At 32.9% G+C, this 21684-nt stretch overlaps 1 protein-coding gene across 1 annotated transcript in view; it reads right to left on the reverse strand.

Moving 5' to 3' along the window:
* The window catches only part of LOC118737420 (homeobox protein slou), a 128552-nt gene that overhangs the window by 29120 nt on the left and 77748 nt on the right, over positions 1 to 21684 (reverse strand). The window contains exon 3 of the mRNA XM_036467894.1: positions 8073 to 8482. Within this exon, the coding sequence (XP_036323787.1) occupies positions 8073 to 8482 (410 nt within the window). The remainder of the gene's footprint in view (positions 1 to 8072; positions 8483 to 21684) is intronic.

The following is a 21684-nucleotide window of genomic DNA, read 5'->3' on the forward strand; positions in this document are numbered from 1 at the left end:
AAGAATCTTGATTTGTTAATTGAAGAACACTTCTATTATTCATACATACATATTGTAAGTATAGTATGGAAAGCGCGTAAGTCGCATTGTCGCTGAAATACAAAAATCCTTAACTAACTAAAAATCCAAAATACACTTTTTGATTGATTATGATGCATTTCATCGCATTATAAGCCTCCACATCGTTTTATGCAAAAAAAAAAAAAAATCTAGTTAGTTGTGGCTTTTTTGCATTTCAGCGACCGATTTGAGATGCGCACTTTCCATGCTATACTAACGAATATACCGGCGCATAAATGCAATTTGGTGGCGTAATTAAAACAAGCTGTTTATAAGCACGACAAAGCATAAATAACTGCTTTAATATGTTTTATCTATACATACATATGTATGTATATGCATGCGCATAGTGCACTTAATCGCTTTACAATTACAGTGCAACAAAGTAGCATATGTACATATGTATGGATTTTTTAACGCATTGCCGTTCTCCTTAACAGCTAGCACGCCAACTCTCATCCACACACATACATACATATGTATGTAAATAAGTATATATTCATTACTGCAATCGACCACTGTAACTGCTCGCCTGTCGATTTGCCTGCCATGGCCATTTTATATATCGCTGCGTTTCACTGTCGGTGAAATGCGAATTCCGTAATTAATTGATTTTTTATCTGACTTAAGGCTATTTACGAGTATTTAAAACTTCACACGATTCACTATTTAATGTGAATTTTTTTTATTCGTTTTTATGCATCAAACTTGCTACTTAACGTCTGTGAGCTGTTGGCGTTTCACAAGTGGTGAATACGGATTTTCGAGTTGAAAACGATTGATATTGGTTTCGTTTGTTTTTATTATTGTAGCTTATATGTAGGTGCTGTTAATGAGAACGTATGATTTTATTTTGTATTTAAATACTTTTCTTTGTGCATAAGTATGTAAATATACGTATCAGTTGACGCAGCGTATGAGTGACCTTAGTGAGTAAGGCTACGATTATTACACCGTGCGACAGTAAATTTGACAACAAAAAAAAAATCAAAATACTAAGAAAAAAATTGCTTTTTTAGTTTTTCTCTTTGACGTCAAGATATTTTAAAGCACTTTGATAACTTTTCAAAGATAGACACAATTAAATAAAAAAAAACATTAAAAAAAATTAGTGCAATGCAGTCTAATACTAATAATACCCAAACAAAGAGTAGAATTCTGCAGAATTCAAAAATATTTTTGTTTTTTTTGGAATACATATGTATTGAAAATGTTCTTTTAAAATCTTATCCTTGAAAATTTGCAATAAAAATTTATAAAAAAAAATTTCAAGTTAAAGACAAATAATATACGACCACATCTTCGAATTTCTCCCACTAACTTTATTAGTTTAAAAAAATAAAATTAACCAAAAAGACTTTTTGATACCACTTATTCATTTTTGTGACGCAAAAAAATTTTATTTTTAAATTTCTTTCATTTGGTACCCATATTATCCTTCTACAAGGGCACTGAATTGTTGAAAAATTGTTTGAATTAATCATAAATTCGTAATTTCGAAGTCCTTCAAAAATCCTGAAGTCAGAGAGAAAAACTAGAATTGAAATTTTTAGTTTTTTTACATGGTGTTATGGATTCGAATTCAGACCAAATTTTGTTCCGGCAAAATTGTAGAATTCCACATGTCCAGCCAAAAAAAACGAAATAAAATCAATCGATTTCAAGTTGTCTTTGTTTAGTACACCATCAACATTTTCATTTTTTCACCTTTCGTATCACCAGTTCAATACATAATAATATCTCAAATATGTACATGAATTTGCAATTAATATTTTCCAAAAACAATTGGCATACAGTTATTACCAGTATAGCTTTTTAAAGGAAATAATATGCACACATATTCTAATTTAACATCCACACTCTAACCCATAAGGCATGTAAATGTAGATATAAAGCCATTCGTGACAACAAAAACATATGAATACTCACTCACTCACACAAACATATGTACCTACATATGTACATGCTTACTAGTTAAATACACTTTAAACGACATTTTAATAAGTAAAGTACTCATACCTACGACTGCATAGTTTGTGTGTAATCAAAACAATGATATTGCCAACAAAAACTAAAATAAGCACTGACAAGCTAGTTAGTGTGCGATAGAGCGTTGTGTGAGCTTATCTGTGATACGATAAAATACCAACAATAACTACCATGGTCCTACTTCAGTGCCCTACTCTCTGCCTTGTCATGTTGTTGGCGCACATGAACTTAATTGAGATTTATTGACTAATTAGAATGAATTAACATTGCAACAAGGACGACATCCATTGCTGTCTGCTTGCTTTTGGCCGTATCTATATTACATACATATCTACACTTTTCATTTATACATAGGTAGGTGTGCAGTTATAGTATGCACTTATACACATACAAATGCTTTATAAATATGCGTTGCATAGAATAGATAAATGGATGAGAATTTAATGTGCGTGTATGTGTTCGTGATTGGCTGAATTTAAGGATGTTTACAAACTTTATATTCACTGGTGTTTATGCTTGCTTGTATGTGATTACATATGCGTCAATCTATGTCAAATCGACCAATGGTTGGAATCGACCATTTGTGATTTGGACGAATTTTGCTCAGAAGTTTTCATTTATCATATATTAAAGTTCCACCAAAGAAAACAGATTCATTTTGTTTTCCAAAAGTATCCACAATTTTAAATTTCACAATTTCGGGGATCTTGCAATAATTTTTTTCAAAATATCTCAAAAACTAAAAATAAGTGTGGTCTCCTTTTAAAGGTAATGTTTAGAAATATAAAGAGAAAAAGATCGAAAATTTAAAAAGCAATAACAATTTTTTTTTTCATACAATACGTCCAACTGATCTTAAAAAATCCTGAAGATTTCAAGGCTTTTTTTTAGATGTGATCTTTTTTAGCTAAAAATGTATATGCTAAGTTTTAGCTTTACCGATTTTAAATTTTTTGAAATTTTATATTTTTTTTCTAATTTTTTTTTCAAAACAACCATTAAGATGAGCCCAGAAACATTTTTGTAATAACCTTTTGTATAACCACAAAATAAATTTTAAATCCGGGGAACTGTGAATTGTTGAACTTTCGAAAATAAAATTTTCCTTTGGCAGATCTTCATTACATGATAATGAAAAATTCTGGCAAAAATTCATCCTAATCGAAAGTGATGGATTCCAACCATTGGTGGATTTGACATGGATGTTTAAATGGAATTCGATACTTGTATTTCGGATGCCACCTCCTACCCAAATTTTTAAAACGCAATTCTAAATTCTTAACTTGGTTGAAGCGGCAGCAAGTCCTATAGAAAAGGATATTTCTGCATAGATTCTATTGTCGTTTTGAAAAGTGAGTATGTCACGTAATTACTGCTACCAAGCAAGATCTATTGCAATAAATCCCAAACAGAGGTTTATCATATAACAATTCTTCGATTAACGTATCATTAAGGAACCTAGTGAGGGCCTTTGGACGAATTTTATTTAGGTTATATACTTCCGCATATATCGATAACAAAATAAAAATAACGAAAACAAAAGCGACAAATATCGATAACAAAGTCGATAAAAATATCGATCATTATATCGATAAGCTCCGAAAATATCGATAGCAAAATAAATAACAATATCGATAGCAAAATCAATCGATCACAAACCGACAAAATATCGATTATTTTATCGATAAGTCTTGAGAATGCCGAAAATCTCTTAAATCCCAAAATAGTTCCCAGATTGAGTCTCTGTATCCTTTCCTCTTTAATTACCTTAATTTGAATCTTTCTTCCCCTATTTTCATCTTTGCTTTTATCGGTACCCTCATCCTCCTCTTGTCTTTACTTTTATGTTTATCATTTTCTTCATCTACATATTCCCCTTCACCTTTGCCCGTATATACATATATGAGTAAAGTGTTTAAATTAACCTTGATCTTCATTTTTGCCTTTATCTTTACGCATCTTTGTTTTTTTTTGTTTTTTTTTACCTTTGCCTTTATCCTTTTCCTTATCAATGTACGTAGTCACCTTTATTTTCATTCTTATATTGGTCTTTTTCTAAGTGTTATTTTTTAACCTTTTATGATCAAATTTTTATTAAAAAATCAACCGTAATTTTTAGCCATTTTAGACTTGTACTTTGTTCAATCGGCTATATACTCAGAATCTTTATAGGAAATATTGCACAAAGTTTGAAACTTGGATTTGCGAATGAACTTAATTTTTATAAAAAATAAGCAAAACCAAATAACAAAACGAATAATTTGGTAAAACTTGTCAAAATGTGGTGCCGCTATAATTATTTCGACCGCTGTATGTATAAGTACCTAATAGTCAATAGTGCTATGGCTACTATGGGTTCAAGCGCGCACTTCTGTAGTTTAATCTGGCAATTATTATTAAGCAGTGAATTTTTGGCATTCAATCATTTGCCACGAAACAGCGAAAACAAACCCGGATAAGCAGCTAATCAATAAACAGCACTTCCTCCAATAGCCGAAAAAAAAATGAAATACTAAGTGCCGTTCATATTTTGGATTTTCTAAATTAATCGCATACGTACATACATATTTATCGAATAATGGATATTAAATTTTAATTGAATATACAAAATACATACATACATTGGTATGTATTTGAATATGTACAAGTTAGTCTTTGTTAGCTCAATTAAAATATTAATATGTTATGCGCAATTTAATTAGCATGCCTATGGCATTAAGCCATTTAGGGTCATTCCACTACTTCGGCAAGTTTCACGCATGATTTACTGATTTTATAATAATTTATTGCAATGAAATTATTTATTACTCATACACCCCAGGTCACAACACAACTTAATTTGTGTTTCTATGCAAATAAACACCCACTTTTAGCATCCGCATACATATGTATGGATGTATGTATGTATGCATGTGTACATGTATTTGTACAAATGAATATTATTAGCAACGTTGTATTGCTTAATTATTTTAATATTATTGGCGGCAACTGTACAACATTAAGTGGATTTTTGTGTATCGATTTGCTAAATAAGCAAATAACGGCACTTAATGCATATGCAAATTTATTGGCATGTACAATGTTTGTAGTATGTATGTACATATATGTATGTGTCGCTACTTATTTAATGCCATGACATATTCAATCGAGCCAATTAATGTCACACATAAGCCAGTCGAAACACTTACATCCATTTACTTATATATGTATATACAATACATATGGTAGGCGCGCGCGTTTGAATTATATGCAAATATACAAATCAGCATATGTGCAAGCTATATATGTATGTATAGTTATAGGTAGCCAAACGCATACATACATACATATGTACATACTTGCATGCATGCGTTAGTTGATTTGAAGGTGGGCGCTTATTGAAATCTTCACTTTGTTGGTGTTTGCCATGACTTGATTACTATGTTGGTTTGTTTTTGTACGTACGCGTGCGCGTGTGCTGAAAGCACAAGTGTTAGTCTATTATTAATATCATAAGCCCGATAGCAATTTATCATGCGTATGTACAGATGCACTTGCATTCACATACCCCCATACACACACAGACACCCATACTGGCATAACATACAATGTTATTACAAGCTTGAATGCCTGTCTACTTGACTGCTTGCCTAGCTGAGTGGTTGAGTGGCTTGGCATAATTGCATCTGCTCACTGCATTATCGTACAGGATGTGCATTGCATTTACAAATCCTTAGCTTTAGCATACGCACACACACACTGAATATGCTTGGCACCACGAACCGTTGTGCTTGTTTGTATGTAAATATTTCTGGTGCTCTACTTGTATGTTGGCATGGCACTTAATTATATTGAACAGCATATTAGAGCTAAAACTCTTGCCAACAATTTCAACTATGCCGGAGTATGGGCGGAACAAACAATGCGTACATACATACATACATACACATGTATGTATGGGTATCAATCTATGTTTAGGTGTAAGCTATAAGCCGAGTTATTGTTTCTCTGCGTGCGTGCGTACGTGCGTATTTTGCTACAGCAATAACAATTTAATTACATCAACAAAGGATATTTTCAGCTTTTGCGTCTGTTGTTGGTGGCAAACAAACGCTTGCGGTGAACTTTGCTCGCTCTGTTGCCGCCTGCATGCAGTTCAACGCTGCCAGCTACCGATTTTGCTTGTCTACTTAAGTGATGCCTAAATATTCATACATAGTACATGTATGTAATGCTTACAGGAAGGTCGATAAGGCCAACATGCAAATAACGTTGTAAGTCTACATACGCACACACATACATATGTACATACATGCATATAGACGCACGTATGTATGTGTCGAGTATTCAATGAAAATTTGCTTAGTTTAATTAGTTAAATATTTGCTACCAAATTTTAAGTAAGAAATCAAAAGCGTGTGCAAAATTTGTGTGTAAAATGTGTGTAAACAACAGCTAATTGAGTATGACTTTGAAGCTTAACTGATGTAAGCAGACTCATTTATATACATAGCTAAGTATGTATAAATGTAGCTACCGTTTATGGGGCGTGACGAATGCCCATGTTTTTGAAAATTGAGTTGTAATTTGTAATTATTACTATTTGCTTGTATAGCAAAATTGTTGAAGCGTCATGTGTAATTCAAATGTTTCATTTCTGTTTTTGAGGTTAAGTAGCGTTTGAGAATGATAGGCAATCCTCTTCTTCTTCTTAAAGCACGCTTGCCAAATATAATCGCTTTCAAATCGCGTTCGTTACCAACCCGTTTTATAATCACAGTATTGCTTACACTGGATCACAAATTTTAATTTGTTTTTTTGTTCTCCAGACGCCACTTTCCAATTTCTATGTAGAACTGCTCGGTGATTCCGAAATTCTGGTTAATTTTTTTTTCTATGGGTACGTTTTCGAGATGTTTGCAATTTACCGTTATTCACCTTAAAGCAAAAATTGGTTCCTTTCAATCACTTATATCTTACGAACCAATTTAAAAATCTTAATATAAAATACAGCAAATGAAAGCCAATGAAATTTTCCATAAACAGTATATACATCACTTTCCGATAGGGCTTATAGTTTCTGACAAATTAGTTAAGCATTCCAGATTTTTTTTTTTTATGAAAAAATTAAAAAAAAAATCAAACTTTAACAGAAGAAAAATTAAAAAAAAAACAGGTTCTATGCCAAATTTTTGCATTTGTACTAAATCTTGTTACAAAAAAAAAAAAAAATGAAAATACTCATAAGGAAAATCGATGAATAAATAGGAAATAATGAGTGGTCAAATGAAAATGCGCAAAGATTTTTTGTATGAAATATGAGCAGAAAAGCGTGTTACTTAGGTGAACGCGGCGTATGAGTAACATTCTTTCGTGCTCAATTTTCATAAAAATAATCTTGCGCATTTTTATTTGACCACTCATTATTTCGTATTTATCCATCGATTTTCTTCTTGAGTACCTTGATTTTTTTTGTAACAGTTTTAGTACAAATGCAAAAATTTGGACCAGAACCTGTTATTTTTTTAATATTTCTTCTGTTAAAGTTTAAAGTTTTATTTTTTTAATTTTTTTATTAAAAATAAAAAAAGCTGACATGATTAATTTGGGCGGTGCCACGCCTATTTTCCAAAATTTTATCATAAGCGTATTTTTGGTTAAAGCATGGACAATATTTTTATATTTTTATAGAAAAAAAAAACAAATTAGCTCGAAAACTTTATGAATATTTAAAAAAAAACTAGCACGTGATCACTTGTATGAGTCACTGTATATGTATTTATTTATCTAGTAAACGCATCTGAAGGTCTAAAAAAAACTACGCTAGAATTTACTCTTTCTTATTTAAAAGTTTACTCCGAGAAGAGTTTAGCATCATCAAAATTTTCGTCCCAGCCACTAAGGCTTGTCAATCACGATGAATCCTAGTACACATTTGGATATCAAAGCCTTTATTTTGTTCTTAAGAATTATTCTACGAACTACATACTTGCGTATGTATGTATAGCGATCTCAACATTGTTTTCACCCCCACCCACACTCACCTGCGTCTCAGTTACATTCAGCAATTTAGCCATTTCTGTGCGTTCACTCGAACTGAGATATTTCTTTATCTCAAATTGCTTCTCCAATTCGAATATTTGACGTCCAGTAAAGGTTGTGCGTGCCTTCTTTTTTCGGCGCGCATCCGTCGAACCCGAATCCGAATCGTCTTCGGTAGTTTCTACGGCAGCCGTGGCGGAGGAGGGTGGTGTACTAACTGTGGGAAATTGCTTGTCGCGCATTGCGCTATCGCTGCTGCCGGTAGGACTCACTTCCGGCACTGGCATCGATGATGAAGACGCTGGCGTCGTAACAGTCGACGGCGTTGATGTAAGCGACGTTGCGCTTGTCGCAGAAGCAGCGGCTGCAAGTTTTTTCTTCTTAACACTCGATTTGCCTGTGTGATTGGCATCTGAAATGAAGGGAAGAAGGAAAGTCAAAACGAATAGACAAATGTGATTTTCTACTTAAAGGCATGGTTTTGTATGCATACATATATACACGTAAGTATGTATGCACGTATGTGCATTAATCAAATCCTATTTATTTATGTTATCGACAGTGGAAATATGCAAATGTTTATAGCTAAAAATGACTGCCTTCTTGGAGTGTCTCGCTACATAGCTGCATAATTGGCAGGCGGCAAGGCAACAATGCTGTCTGTCAAGCGATGCTGTCAGTCAATTTGTAACCTCATTTGCTTGCAGTGCTGTTTGCCAATGTTGCTTTTGTATAGGTATGCACATTGTACATATGCATATCCGTAGGTGTTGAGGGTACATTCCATTGGTGACGGTTGTTTTTGTTGTCACTGTAGCCTCGTCTAATTGTTGTTAGTGCTCGCACCTTTAAGTGCCTGTTGAATGCTTTTGAGTTTATTGCCAATTCGACGCACTTAAACGGCGTTTAGTAGCAACAGCAACAACAAAAGCAATAACAAGTGACATAAACAGCCGCAGCAGCAACAACAACTGCCAGCGATTCTGTCTAATTGCGTTGCGGCTTGCCATTTGATATGCAGCTGCGGTTTTTGCAATATTTACTGTTCGCCTTGTTGTTGTTGCAAAACTGCTTGTTATTGTAACACTTGTTAAATTTCAATTTGTTGTCCGAGATTGGCATTGTGTTGTTGCTAATTTGACTTTAGATTTCAATTGATTAAATTGACTGCATAGTTTTATTTTTATTATTTTTTTTGCTAAAAGCACTTAAGTGAATATGAATTAATAGAAAAAAATCTCCTTTGTACGAGTATATGGAAAAGTGGCATTCGTTAAGTGAGATGTGAGTGTGTTTTATACATAAGAATTTACACTATAAAACACAAATTTTCTACTTAGGTCCAGTACAAAAATCTGTAGTTAATTGCCGATTCTGAGTTAACTACGCACTGTGAATTTGGCCCTAAGTGAAATAGTGAATTAACGATTTCTTGACAAGAAGTTATCCACGAAAAAACCCTGGTAAAAGGACAGCGAGCAGCTAGAATCCAGTTTTTCCAAATGGTACTGGGTAACCCAACCCTGAGCAATTATTGCGAATCAATCGATTAAGCGAATTTTTATGGGCACTCTTTTACAGTGAGTATTCACGAAAACACTTTTGAATAAAAAGTTTCTAATTCTCTTGTTAATTAGCCTTAAATAAAAATAAGACGAGTATTTTTAGCAGCGATAATTATTTATAATTTAACGAAGTTTGCTAAAACAAAAGTCTGACAAGCGTTTCGTTGTTGTAGATGTAGCACCAGCTTTTGAAAAAAACCAACACTAATCAGACACCGAGGTACCAAATAAATGACAGTATTTTTTCGAAAGTCCCTAAAGTTTTGGGTAAACAGTTTTCATTTCCTTCCAGACGAATCGAGAAGTTAGGACGACAAAAATGTACCCGTGTAACACTTTATGCATTTAATTACTATCATTACGATTTGCATATAACCAAGTTGCTACTAAACTGCGATAATGGAATGGAAATTTGCAAAAATAAGCGAATAGTCATATCAATTGTAACTACTTATAGTGGAAACGAATGTAAAAACTGATTAAGTAATAGCAGAACAAAGCTTTTTCATGAGAAAGAAACAAAAAGTGTACGAAGGAACAAGTAACTCACTCAGCTACATACATACATACATAGCTGCCTAGTGCAAATGCAAATGACCTGAATATAAATAAATGCAATTGTAATAAACTGCGTTTATACGAGCGCATATTAAAATGGCATTAAATGTGAAAATAAATGGTAAACGGGAAATAAATAAAAAAACAAGCTAATAACAATTGCACTTAAGTAACAATATTGAAATGCATACCTACATTTATCTTTGCATACATTCGCACCAAAATTGTTAATTAGAATAAATAGCTAATAATCAGTAATAAATGAAGAAAAACTAAATGTAGATAAGTAAAATAATATTTACAATAAATACATAGTAGTATTTATACCTATATATGTATATGAAATAGGGTGGCCAAAGAATACATTTTTTTAGTGGAAAAATTCATTCTAATACCAAAAAAGAAATTAAGTTTTTTTTTTTATTTTAGAAAATTTTAATATTAAGACGTGCCACCTAGCACCTCAATTTTTCAATGTAAAAATGCATGGGAAAACTTTATGTTTTCGAAAAACTAAGGTCACCAGTCAAGATTTTAAAAAAGTTAACATAAAACTACTAGGATTTAAACACGACTCTCTTCCAACTTATTTAACCTATATAGCTTTAAAATATGAGCACTTGGACCCCGCAAAGCATCACCCCAAAGTTACACCTTCTGTGAAATTTGGAGTGGCGCATTACGGAGTCCGGGTGGCCATTATTTTTCAATTCCAGTAGTTTAATGTTAACTTTTTGTTTTCTAAACACTGGCTAAAGATTTTGATTTTTCGAAAATCGAAAATTTTCCCAAGCTTTTTGCATGGAAAAAATGAGATGGTTCATGGTACGTGGGGTTTATTGCTATTTTCTAGAAAAAAAATTTAGGGCCACCCTCATGTGAATGTATTTGTATTTACATGGTATATATGTATGTATGTATGTATAAAAGTTGCATGAATGCAATTAGCACATGGCACTACTATCCGCTACTCCTTCTGCCTCACCACCACCACAACCATTTTCATTTGCATTGATGTCACGTTGCCAAACGGCTGTATTGGCGTCTGGCAACTTGTAGTAACTGTAACTAATGGTTGTGGCTTCATTCGTTGTTGACGCATGCGACAATTGCAAATTTGTTTGTGGAAAGCGCGCGTTCCTGTATTAATTCGCCCGCTAATGTCAGCGTCATCGCTGGTTGAAGCTTTCTGACTTACATATTGTTGGCTTAGTGTGCAAACGTGCTAAGTCCACTTTTTAAGAAAATTGAGATTTTAATGCAGTAAGATAGCACAACTCAAAATATATCATCACAAAAAAATTTACCGTAATGTCTTTCTTACTTGTTGTTATGCAGTTGTATGCAAATGTGCTAAGTCCAAAAAAAAATCAAGAAAACAATATAAACGAAATCGGCGAAAGACGAAATCGGACTGTAACCACGCCCAGTTTCCATATAAAGGTATTTTTGGAAAATTCAAGAACTACACACTAAGCCAACTTTATATTCTTTATCATTTTATTGCATCTAGTGTTTTTCTAAAATGTTACTAGAACAAGTAGTTTTAAATTTCCTAAATGAAAGAAATCAAAAACCATACTGACCTACTTATTCTGGTCGTTTAGGGTCTCCAAATATGATATGTATGTACATATCTACACACACGCATATGTATATGCACTTATAAATATGTAATCAGTGCATTTATGCGCTGCAATAAATTAATAGTTAAATAAGTTCTTTTGCTTCGTTGTTCCAATTTAAGTCAGCAAACGGCAATAACCAACCGACACAATCGGTAAAATGGCAAAAAAACATAAAGCAATCAATTACAAGTGGCTAATAGCTCCAAGTCAGGCAGGCAGCCAAGCAGCCAGGCAAGCAGTGTTACCATTTTAGTCGTTTTCCGGGGGACATTTTTACAGCGTTTTTTATGTGTATTTGGTTTTATTTGTGTGTATTGAGAATCGGCCAGTCTGAAAAGTACTTTTCTTGTAGGGAAGATAATAGATTTGTTCATCGAAAATCCAGTCGAAAAAGTGTTCCCAAATTCTCTTCCTAGTTCTGCGCGAACGGAAATTTGCAAGTTTTTCTGCAAGCTTGTGTCCACGGTTGCATTTCAAACAAAATAAATTTGTATAGAATTTTTAAAATTCTTTCAAAGGGGCAAAAAACAGGATCTACATGTATATTTCTTGTAAGTCCGACTTTCTTCAACGTACGTTTCAATTTCTTTGTCGGGTTTACTATGTTCACTCTGGTTGAGATTACATTTCGATTACGAATACAGTTCTTTTCAGCTGAGTACCTTTCAAATTATTGGAATTAACTAAATTAATTAAGTAAAGAAGTATTTGCTTGCATTTTTCGTTTTAAAATCGTTTAAGTTTGTAAATTTTTAAATTTAACGAAGTTGTATATGTATTCAAATCAGAGTTGTTGCGAATATTATTCCGAAATAAAAGTTCTTTCTGGATAATAAATAAACCGCCTATCCAAATTAAAAAAAAAATTGGTATCATATGAAAGATTACTGATATAGCTTTTAAACAGAAAAAAACGAACGACCTCTATTTACATTTTTTTTTTATAATTTAATACTAAAGAAATGCATATACCGGACACAAGGTTTGTTCTATGGTAATTAATTAACATTTTTTATTGACATATTTTTCAATATGTGGTTTTCCTCGTTTAGACATTTCAGTTTTAAAGCTATTTAAATCCTCCTTCATTTGATACCAATTTAATTTGGATAAGCGGTTTGTTTATTATCCGGAAAAGACTTTTATTTCGGAATTATATTCGCAACAGCGACTAATCGACAAAAAATCCAACCATGTGCCACAATCATGTGTTTCACCTAATTGCAAATTATTGCGCTCAAAATGTTTTCCAGCTTGAATTTGCAACTTCTCTCCAAGAAATAGTCTTTCTACTTGTGATTTATTTAAATAAAACATGTGAAAATTAGTTGAAAGAGTTTAGCCGTTTTTAGCCGGTTTTTTTTTGCAAAGTTCTGGCAACACTGCAGGCAAGGCAGCACGTGTACTAGCAATTCGTTTTGCATAACGCGTTGAAGTGGCGTAAAACCGATAATAAAAAATACCAACACTTGTTCGATGCCTCACTTGTTGCAATTTTCACTTTATTGACGCTCGTTCAATTTGCTTAACGAAGCCGTCGTCGTCGTAAAGCAATTGTTTTCCAACTTGCGCATTGAATGACTCCTAATAGGTTAATAAAATGTCGAGTCGAAATGAGTGAACCCATAATCGATTGAAATTTTGTTACTCACACATATGTATGTGTGTTTGCATGTGTGTATGTAAGTGAAATATTTTAATTAACAAATTTATATATTTAGGATGAAACATGTGTTTTTTTTTAAACTCATTACATTGTCTTTGCACTGTAAATGCTAGATGGCATAAGAGGAGTAACTTCGAAAATGATTTACTGCTTTAGGTATATGTGATAATATCTGCAGAGCAGAATTGATATCTCGCGTGCACCTGTCCTTCTATAACCTTTAAACCTTTCTTCAAAATCATTGCAAAATTCCTCAGCATTTCCTAGAAAGCTACCCAAACTTATTGTAAGAGTCGAATGCATTACATATTTAATTGCCATTTTGAATATCAAAAAAATTACCAACAATTTTGAGAAATTATAAAGTACGCCATAATGACTGCCATTACAGTGCGTTATGGCCATCAACACACACAAAACTCAATAATTTCGAATATGCGCGTGGAAATAAGTACATATGTACTCGTATACTTATAATATGAGATAGGCTTGTCCCACGTCTACCGTGTTTTATTGTCGCATGTGCAACACCATTTTCATCCATTAAAATCAACAACGTGCCAGCGAGCATACATAAATATCCTCACGCCCTAACCGATGCAATAAATGCCGCCTGCACCCTTGTCGCTAGGGGTTTCATAATGTGTTGAAAATATGTATGTACATTTTATGATGCGTTAAACGTTGCGTTTATGGAATTTCTGCAAATAATCGATGTTAATAAGAATAGTACATATGTATGTAGTAGTGATAGTAGTAGTACGAGCATATCAACGGACACGCAGCAGACGAATAATAAAATTGCAACAATTATTGTTAACTATAAAATTGTGATGCATGCGATTTTTATGAGCTGCATCAAAAACAACAATACCAGTAACAGCAATAACAGATGTGTATCTTTAATTCTTGAGTGGCCATTGAGTGTGTCGTCGTTGCTGGCAGGGCCTCTGCAATGATGAGGAGAAAGTGAGTATGCAAAGTAGATGCATATGCATGTATGTATGTATGTATGTATTTCCTTTCAAATTGTGATTGCGCTTATGGTAAGTATCTATGTTTATATGCACATTAGACTGCATCACTCCCCATACGAAAACAAATCGGTACTGTTTTTCCATTGTAATCATAAAATCTATTATATTCTAAGACGTTCATCAAATTATTTCGGAAAAATATTAAGATTTAAGCGAGCCGGACCGATTTGAAAATACCTCCAAAAATGGCGTTTTTTATGAATAAAAAAGTTTCTTAAAGATGTTTTTTCAAAAAATTCCCTCAAATGACAAAACGGTTTAAACTTAAAAAAATTACTTAAAAATATTTAAAAAAAAATTGAACGTAATCGTAAAAGTAAAAAAGCAGCATTAAAAATCTCATTATTACGATTTCGTTAAAAAGATTTTTAAATATTTTTATGCGGATTTTTTAAGCCTAGTCTGTTTTGTCATCTGAGGGGACTATTTTCAAAAAGTTCTTTAAGAAACTATTTTCATTCATAAAAAGATTTTGTAATCCCGGCGGAAAAACCGCAACTATTTTTGGTGATGCAGTCTAATGCACATACATAAATATGTATATGCAGAGGGCGAAATGAAGAAAATTCGCAAAGAGTAAATGGAAAGCGCAGCAGCAAGCTTAATTACAGGTCAATGCCCCGCAAGCATTTATTTAACCCTGAAGCTTTTGGTGTACAGAAGTAGGTATGTACAATAGGCAGAGCCACGCAGAAAATGTGCAATCATTCCCCTTAGTATGAAAATATACTCTTGGAATATTTGGCAGTATACAAAAATTTCACAACAGCAACTCACCTAAGGTGGGATGAGGAATAAAAGCTGAAGGCAGTCTCCCACAAGCCTTGAGGTGACCTCGTGTGATTTAAATGCGAGGACGAAATCTACCATTGGTAGATTTTAAAATATGCTTTGTTACATTGGGCACGAAAACAATTCAGCGAAAATCATTGGACGTTTCAATAAGACTTAGCACCATCGCATAAAGTTCGCGATATTTTTGGAAATGGACGTTGAGCTCACCATTTTGGATGAACAAAGTCAGAGTTCAGCTCGTCTGAATTTGGGTTTATTTGCACTCAAACGTTAAGATGTCACAACCCCCCCTCTGTATAGCAATTCCGAAATCTTGAAGAGATATAGTTTCGACGCCTACGAGAAAAACATTACTTATTAAAAATTCGTGGTTATACGTAAAAAAGAAACAAAACTATCGCAGAACCCGTAACTAAGCAAAAAAAAAAATTAATTAAATTAAAAAAAAGTTAGTGGTAAAAAAAATATTTTTAAAACAAGCTTTCTAAATACACCGTGCGAAAAAAACAAAAAAAAAATCGAATAAAACAAAAGTAAAACTGCGTCTTTAGTTTCTCACTCTGACTTCAGGATTTTTTTTCAAAGGACTTAGAAATTTAAAAGATATATTTCATTCAAAAAATTATCTTAAAAATATGAGTGCAATATAGAATAACAATATGCGTACCAAATGAGAGAGAAAATTCTGTAGAATTTAGAAACAATAAAGTTTTTTTTGGTTTACAAGGACGAATAGGTATTGAAAAGGCGATTTTAATAAGTTTAAGTTAATAAAGTTTGCAGGACGAAATTCGATGATGAGGTCGTGTAGTGTTTAAACAATAATTTTTTCAAAAATAAATATTGCAATTTTTCAAGGATATTTAGTGACAAAATTTGTAAAGGACATTTTCCATATCCGTTCGTCCTAATGCACCAAAAAATTTATTCTGCTATAATTCAACCGAATTTTTTCTTTTATATGATACTCCTATTGTTGTCCTTAATTCCTCCGAATTTTTTAAATTATTTTTGGAATTCTCAGATGTTTTAAATTTTGATTAATTTTTGGTTGTAAAATTTACTATCGCACGGTGATATCAATCAAATCGGACCATAAATACGGGTTCACCCAATATCTCGGCAAATGTTGTTTGTGGAGTTATTCCTTTCCATTCAAGTCATAATATTTTATAAATATAAAATAAATCAACTAATTTCCGTTAATGTAGGTAATATACACACATTGCAAATATGAACCAATTTGGACTATATCAAATATCTCTACTCATGTGCCACCACCGGATTATTTTTTCTTTCATATTGCATTGCCATCGGGTTCTCAGCTAAGTTTGAAATTTCTAGCCTCTAGCTCATCAAGTAGTTGTTTGAAAATTGATTGCAAGATTTTACCCGAACAAACATACAGACATACAAAGCAAGTTAATAAAAGCTTGCAAAAATTTAAAAAAAATGTATTATTTAAGCGAGTAAGTATACATAATAAATTCGTAAAAGGGTGGTAGGCTGGCCAGCTTAATGTTCCATTTCTCGTTTTTTTTTTTTTTAACTGTGCTATCATTAATTAATCATTTAAAATGCAATTGAGCGCATGTCAAATTATAAATATGTGATTAAGGTAAAAAATAAAATGGAACTTTATGTGTTGCTACATACAAGCTAATGCAATAACAAGTGCTTATGTGCGCATTTTAATTACTGTCAATAATCATTCAAAAGTAATCAAATTGTGAATTTTTGTGAAAATGATAATGCTCACCATCAATTAATTCCAACTCGCATTAAAATGCATAAACGTACAATACACAAATGTACGTACATACCCTGCGGGAAATGTATTTAACTGCAAGTTAACTCGCAGTTGATTAGGAAGGAACTAAAGGTCACTATTATCTGTATTTTTTCTTTGAGAAAAGCTAACTATATTTCTATGGCCATGGCCGCGAAATAATCATGTATGAGAATATTAAAATAGAAATTTGTTTAAAGAAAACAAATCTCCCGATTACGTCTGCATTACTCCTGCATTACTTTTCAACTAGTTTCAAGTCAAATTTTTGTAGCTAACTACAAGTTATATATTTCATAGAAATACCGCAAAAAAGCTAACTACAAGTTGTTTATTTTTTGTCAATTGATAAGCTTTCTCTGCAGAGTAAATATATGTGTACACAAATATGCGAGTGAGCACATACATACTTACACAACCAATTGAAACATCGCACGGTAATCAGTGATTCAATGTAATTAATCAAAGTGGCACTTTTAATTGCGCGCATTCATCCAAAATGTTGAAAGTCACTTGAAAATTGCAACAAAAAAAAATTAAATAAATTCACAACAATAACGCCAACAACGATTCGGACCACCGCACCCATTCAATTCAATTGAATTTCACTTAAGCGCTTTTTAATGACCTCATAAAAATGCAACGTCCTACAATTAAAAATTAAAATCAACAAACTAAAAATATATGTATGTGCATTGATTGTTTTACGCATGCACAAATTTGATAACAAATACTGATTCATGTGTACATTAGACCGCACCGCCTTAGAAGCAAGGAATGAAACCGATTCAAAATAACGTTCCGGTTTGGGTTTCGGTTTTGCCAAGTGTTTCGGTTTCGGTTTTGGTTTCGTTCTTCAAAATTTATTTCGGTTTTGGTTTCGGTTTTGTTCCGGTTTCGGTTTTTCACAGAAATTTTGTTGATATTATTTAAATCACAATGTCTTAAACGTTGAAGAAAGAAAATCCAAAATTACAGTTCACTGATAATATCAACACTAGGTTCTTTCCCTAACAATCCGGACCGGATTTGGTAATTAGAGAATAAGAGAAACATTTTCTTTCAAAAATGGAACAAATCTCAGAAGTACGGAAACGCAAAAACCCACATTTCGTGCCCACAAGTCGAGAAACAGCTGATTCACGTTGTTCTTGTTTTTGTCACTTATACCATGTTCTGACCGACATCGGAAACATGTTTTCGTTGCTAAAACTGGTTTTCGACCTAAAACTTGTGTTTTCGTCCACATAAAATCTGTTAAACGAAAACCAGTTTTCGCTGAAAACTACATGAAAACTCACTTTCCACTCATTCCAATCGGTGTCTTCACTAGTTTTTTTCGATTATTTATCGAAGTGGAAGTCATATTTTATCATCTTTAATACGCCATTTCGGATTTATTGTTAATTGCCTGGCCAAAGCAAAATAAGAATGAAAGTTAAAGGTTGTAAATGAAAAGAAAATGAAGGAAAAATGTTTTGGTTGTCGGTCAGAACATGGTATTAAATGCAAACACTTGGAAATTGAATTTTGGTTTCACAAATTTGATTTTAAGTACATAGATTGAAAATACATCAACAGGCCATTCACTTTTCCTTAAAAGCACCAAGTAAATGCAGGCAACATGTAAACACAATACAGCTGATATGCACTTTGACACTTTATCCATTTTTACTCGGAGAAAATTTCGGGCTGTTTCGGGCAGGAAGAAGAATACACTTACGATCGAATACGCTCGAATTTTCGCTCTCTATTACGCGGGATCTCGCATTGCGTACGGGAAAGAAACTACTTAAATATAATTAATCGATTATCGATTCACAACAACAAAGTCATCAGCAGATTTTTGCGAAAAGTTACCTTGCCATACTTATTTACTACTTAACAAGAATTTTAGCAAAATGTTGCTGATTTTGGTTAAATAAATCATTTATTTCAAAGAAATTTTTATTTATTATTTTTGTAAATTTCTGGAAACCGATTGAAACCTGTGATTGAAATGGTTTCGGTATCGTTCCTTTTCAGGTCAAGATAACGGTTACGGTTTCGGTTTCGGTTTTGAAAAATGAAACGGTTTTAAACGGTTACGGTTTCGGTTTGGGTTTCGGTTTCATTCCTTGCTTAGAAGCAAACAAAAATGAAAAAAAAAATCCAAATATCAATGGTGAGTCCCAGCTACTTCAGACTTGCACTTTATCACTAAAATTGAATGGGCTACAAAACTGCGTACCCGAAATATTTAAAAAATATGGAATAAAAAAGCTCGAAATTTTAACCAAAATTTCTTGATTTTTTTATTGTGCAACAAAGTTTGAAACTTAGATTTATAAGGTTATTGTTAAACCATAAACTATATAAAAAAAAATCATAAAACTAAAAAAAAGTAGCCAAATATGGTCAATATGTGAGTGTCGTTTAGTTATGATATAAGCACTTAGATATATGAAAAAAAAAATCCACAAAAAATTTTGCCGATAGGTGGCGCAGGAGTTGAAATATTTATGGCTTGATTTGATTCATATTTAAAAACATTGTTTTGAAAGTATTTTTTTTTGCTATTATGTACTTTATTATATAGTTATACTGGAGTAATAATCCAAACACTTCTTTGGTAAAAGTTGAATTATTTTTTGCGAGATATAATTTACTGGTATTCGGGCGTTACGTAAGGGGCAAAAAAATGGTTTTCCTCGAAACAAGAACATGGATATATCATACTTTAAGATGTGACTATTAATGCTACTGCCCTACGCTTGGAAGAAAATATTTTTTTTTTCGAAATAACCTTGCGAAAATAATTTAGACTTATGGTGCACGGTTAATTTTTTCTCTTGATGCGGTCTAGTGTACATACCAATGCTCGTTAAATAAAAGTTTAATTATATAAATTCATATATATATACATATGTAGATATATAATATCTGTACATGTACGTGTGTATGAGAGTGCGCGCAAAAATGTTGCCATCAATTTGCCATTATGGATTTTATAACAGACTTGAGTTGCATACGAAAATTGGGTCACCGCAAATACCAAAACAATTAGCCAGCAGCGATTCGCAGCAATCGATGCACGACAGCGAGGAGGTGTCGCCGAAAGGGTGGGGTGTGGCGTTTGCTGAATTGATTCAACTGCAATTGTATTTAAAAGGTACTTGTATGCATACATGTGTATGTTTGTAGATATGAAAGTTGCTAAGTGAGAGGAGGGTGATTCAATGTGCTTGGCCAATTATTACCGCCCAGCGCAGTCAAATGAAATGCAAATAAAATGACTGCGAAATAAAATGCAATCGACCATAATGCCGGACACGCGGCAACAAAAGCTACAATAGCAATAAATAGCAACGGCAACGGCAACGGCAACGGCAACGACGACAAAATTAAACACGGCTGCATTCAGCCAGCGCAGTGCAAAAAGCATGAACTCAATAAAAACAAAAGCAGCAGCGACAGCTACAATGGCAACAATGCAAATTGTTAAATCAATTAATTTTATAGCAATAAAAAAACGTTTGGCAATCAAGCGCCTTAATGTTGTATAAATGAAAATATTAAATGTTAAGTATTTATATATGTACATGAGTAAACATGTTAAAATGTAAATGAATTGCTGAATCAATATGCAGGCCATAATAATAACGATTATACATATATGTACATATATTGCAAAAATATGGTGATGATGTCTTCATAAATACATTAGCATGTACAATTATACTGATGATATTCATGCTGCGCTGATGGGCAGCATTGGTTAATGGATGCCGAATATTGGCAAGCAATCGGGAAGTAATTTAATTGATTATGTTTTTTTTTTTGTTTTCTTGGCCCAGAAGAGGAATGTACCGTGGTGAGTTAAGGGCCGCATGGAAATGTAACAAAAATAAATAGTTCAGTAAGAAATCCAAAAAAAGGCGGAAAATGGTTTGGAAAAATCGAGTCGATCACCCTAGCTTAGACGTTAGTATCTATACGAGTTAGTCAAGCTCCGAAAAGCTTTTCTCCAGCTCATCACAAGTTTTTTTAAGGAGGGTTGATAGTTCCCTTTTTGATGAAAAATTCTATTAACTACACAATTCAATTAAATAAAACGGAAAAAGTTTAAATTTAGAAAAGGTGGCAACTCTCTTACAAATTGCTTTCAAAATAATCTTGTGTGGATGTCAAAATATCTATATATAATATTTAATTAACTTAGTTAAATGAGGTTTTTAAAACAGGCTGCAACCGTCTTCGGAAATATTTTGGAGAAAAATGTTAATTTAACAATTTTTGTTTGATACCCACATTCCGGTTTTGTTTTACTTTATTAAACTTAAAAATTGATTTTTATTTTCGAAAAAGGTGGCAACTCGCCTATGAAATACCTTATAAGTTAATTCAAGTCATAGCCTATCTGTGTGCCAAATTCCAATGAAATACGTCCGGCCGTTTTAGCGTTGGCGACAAACCTACTCACACACTCACTCACAAACTTTTCCATTTGTTATGTTGTATGTATTAGCAGGATAATAAGGATTAGATATGGATTCGACAAGTATTAGAGACATGAGCCACTTAAGCGTTTTTTTTT

Source organism: Rhagoletis pomonella, unplaced genomic scaffold, assembly GCF_013731165.1.
Source record: "Rhagoletis pomonella isolate Grant_MI unplaced genomic scaffold, Rhpom_1.0 Rhpom_scaffold_00004, whole genome shotgun sequence".
In the NCBI taxonomy this organism is placed as follows: domain Eukaryota; kingdom Metazoa; phylum Arthropoda; class Insecta; order Diptera; family Tephritidae; genus Rhagoletis; species Rhagoletis pomonella.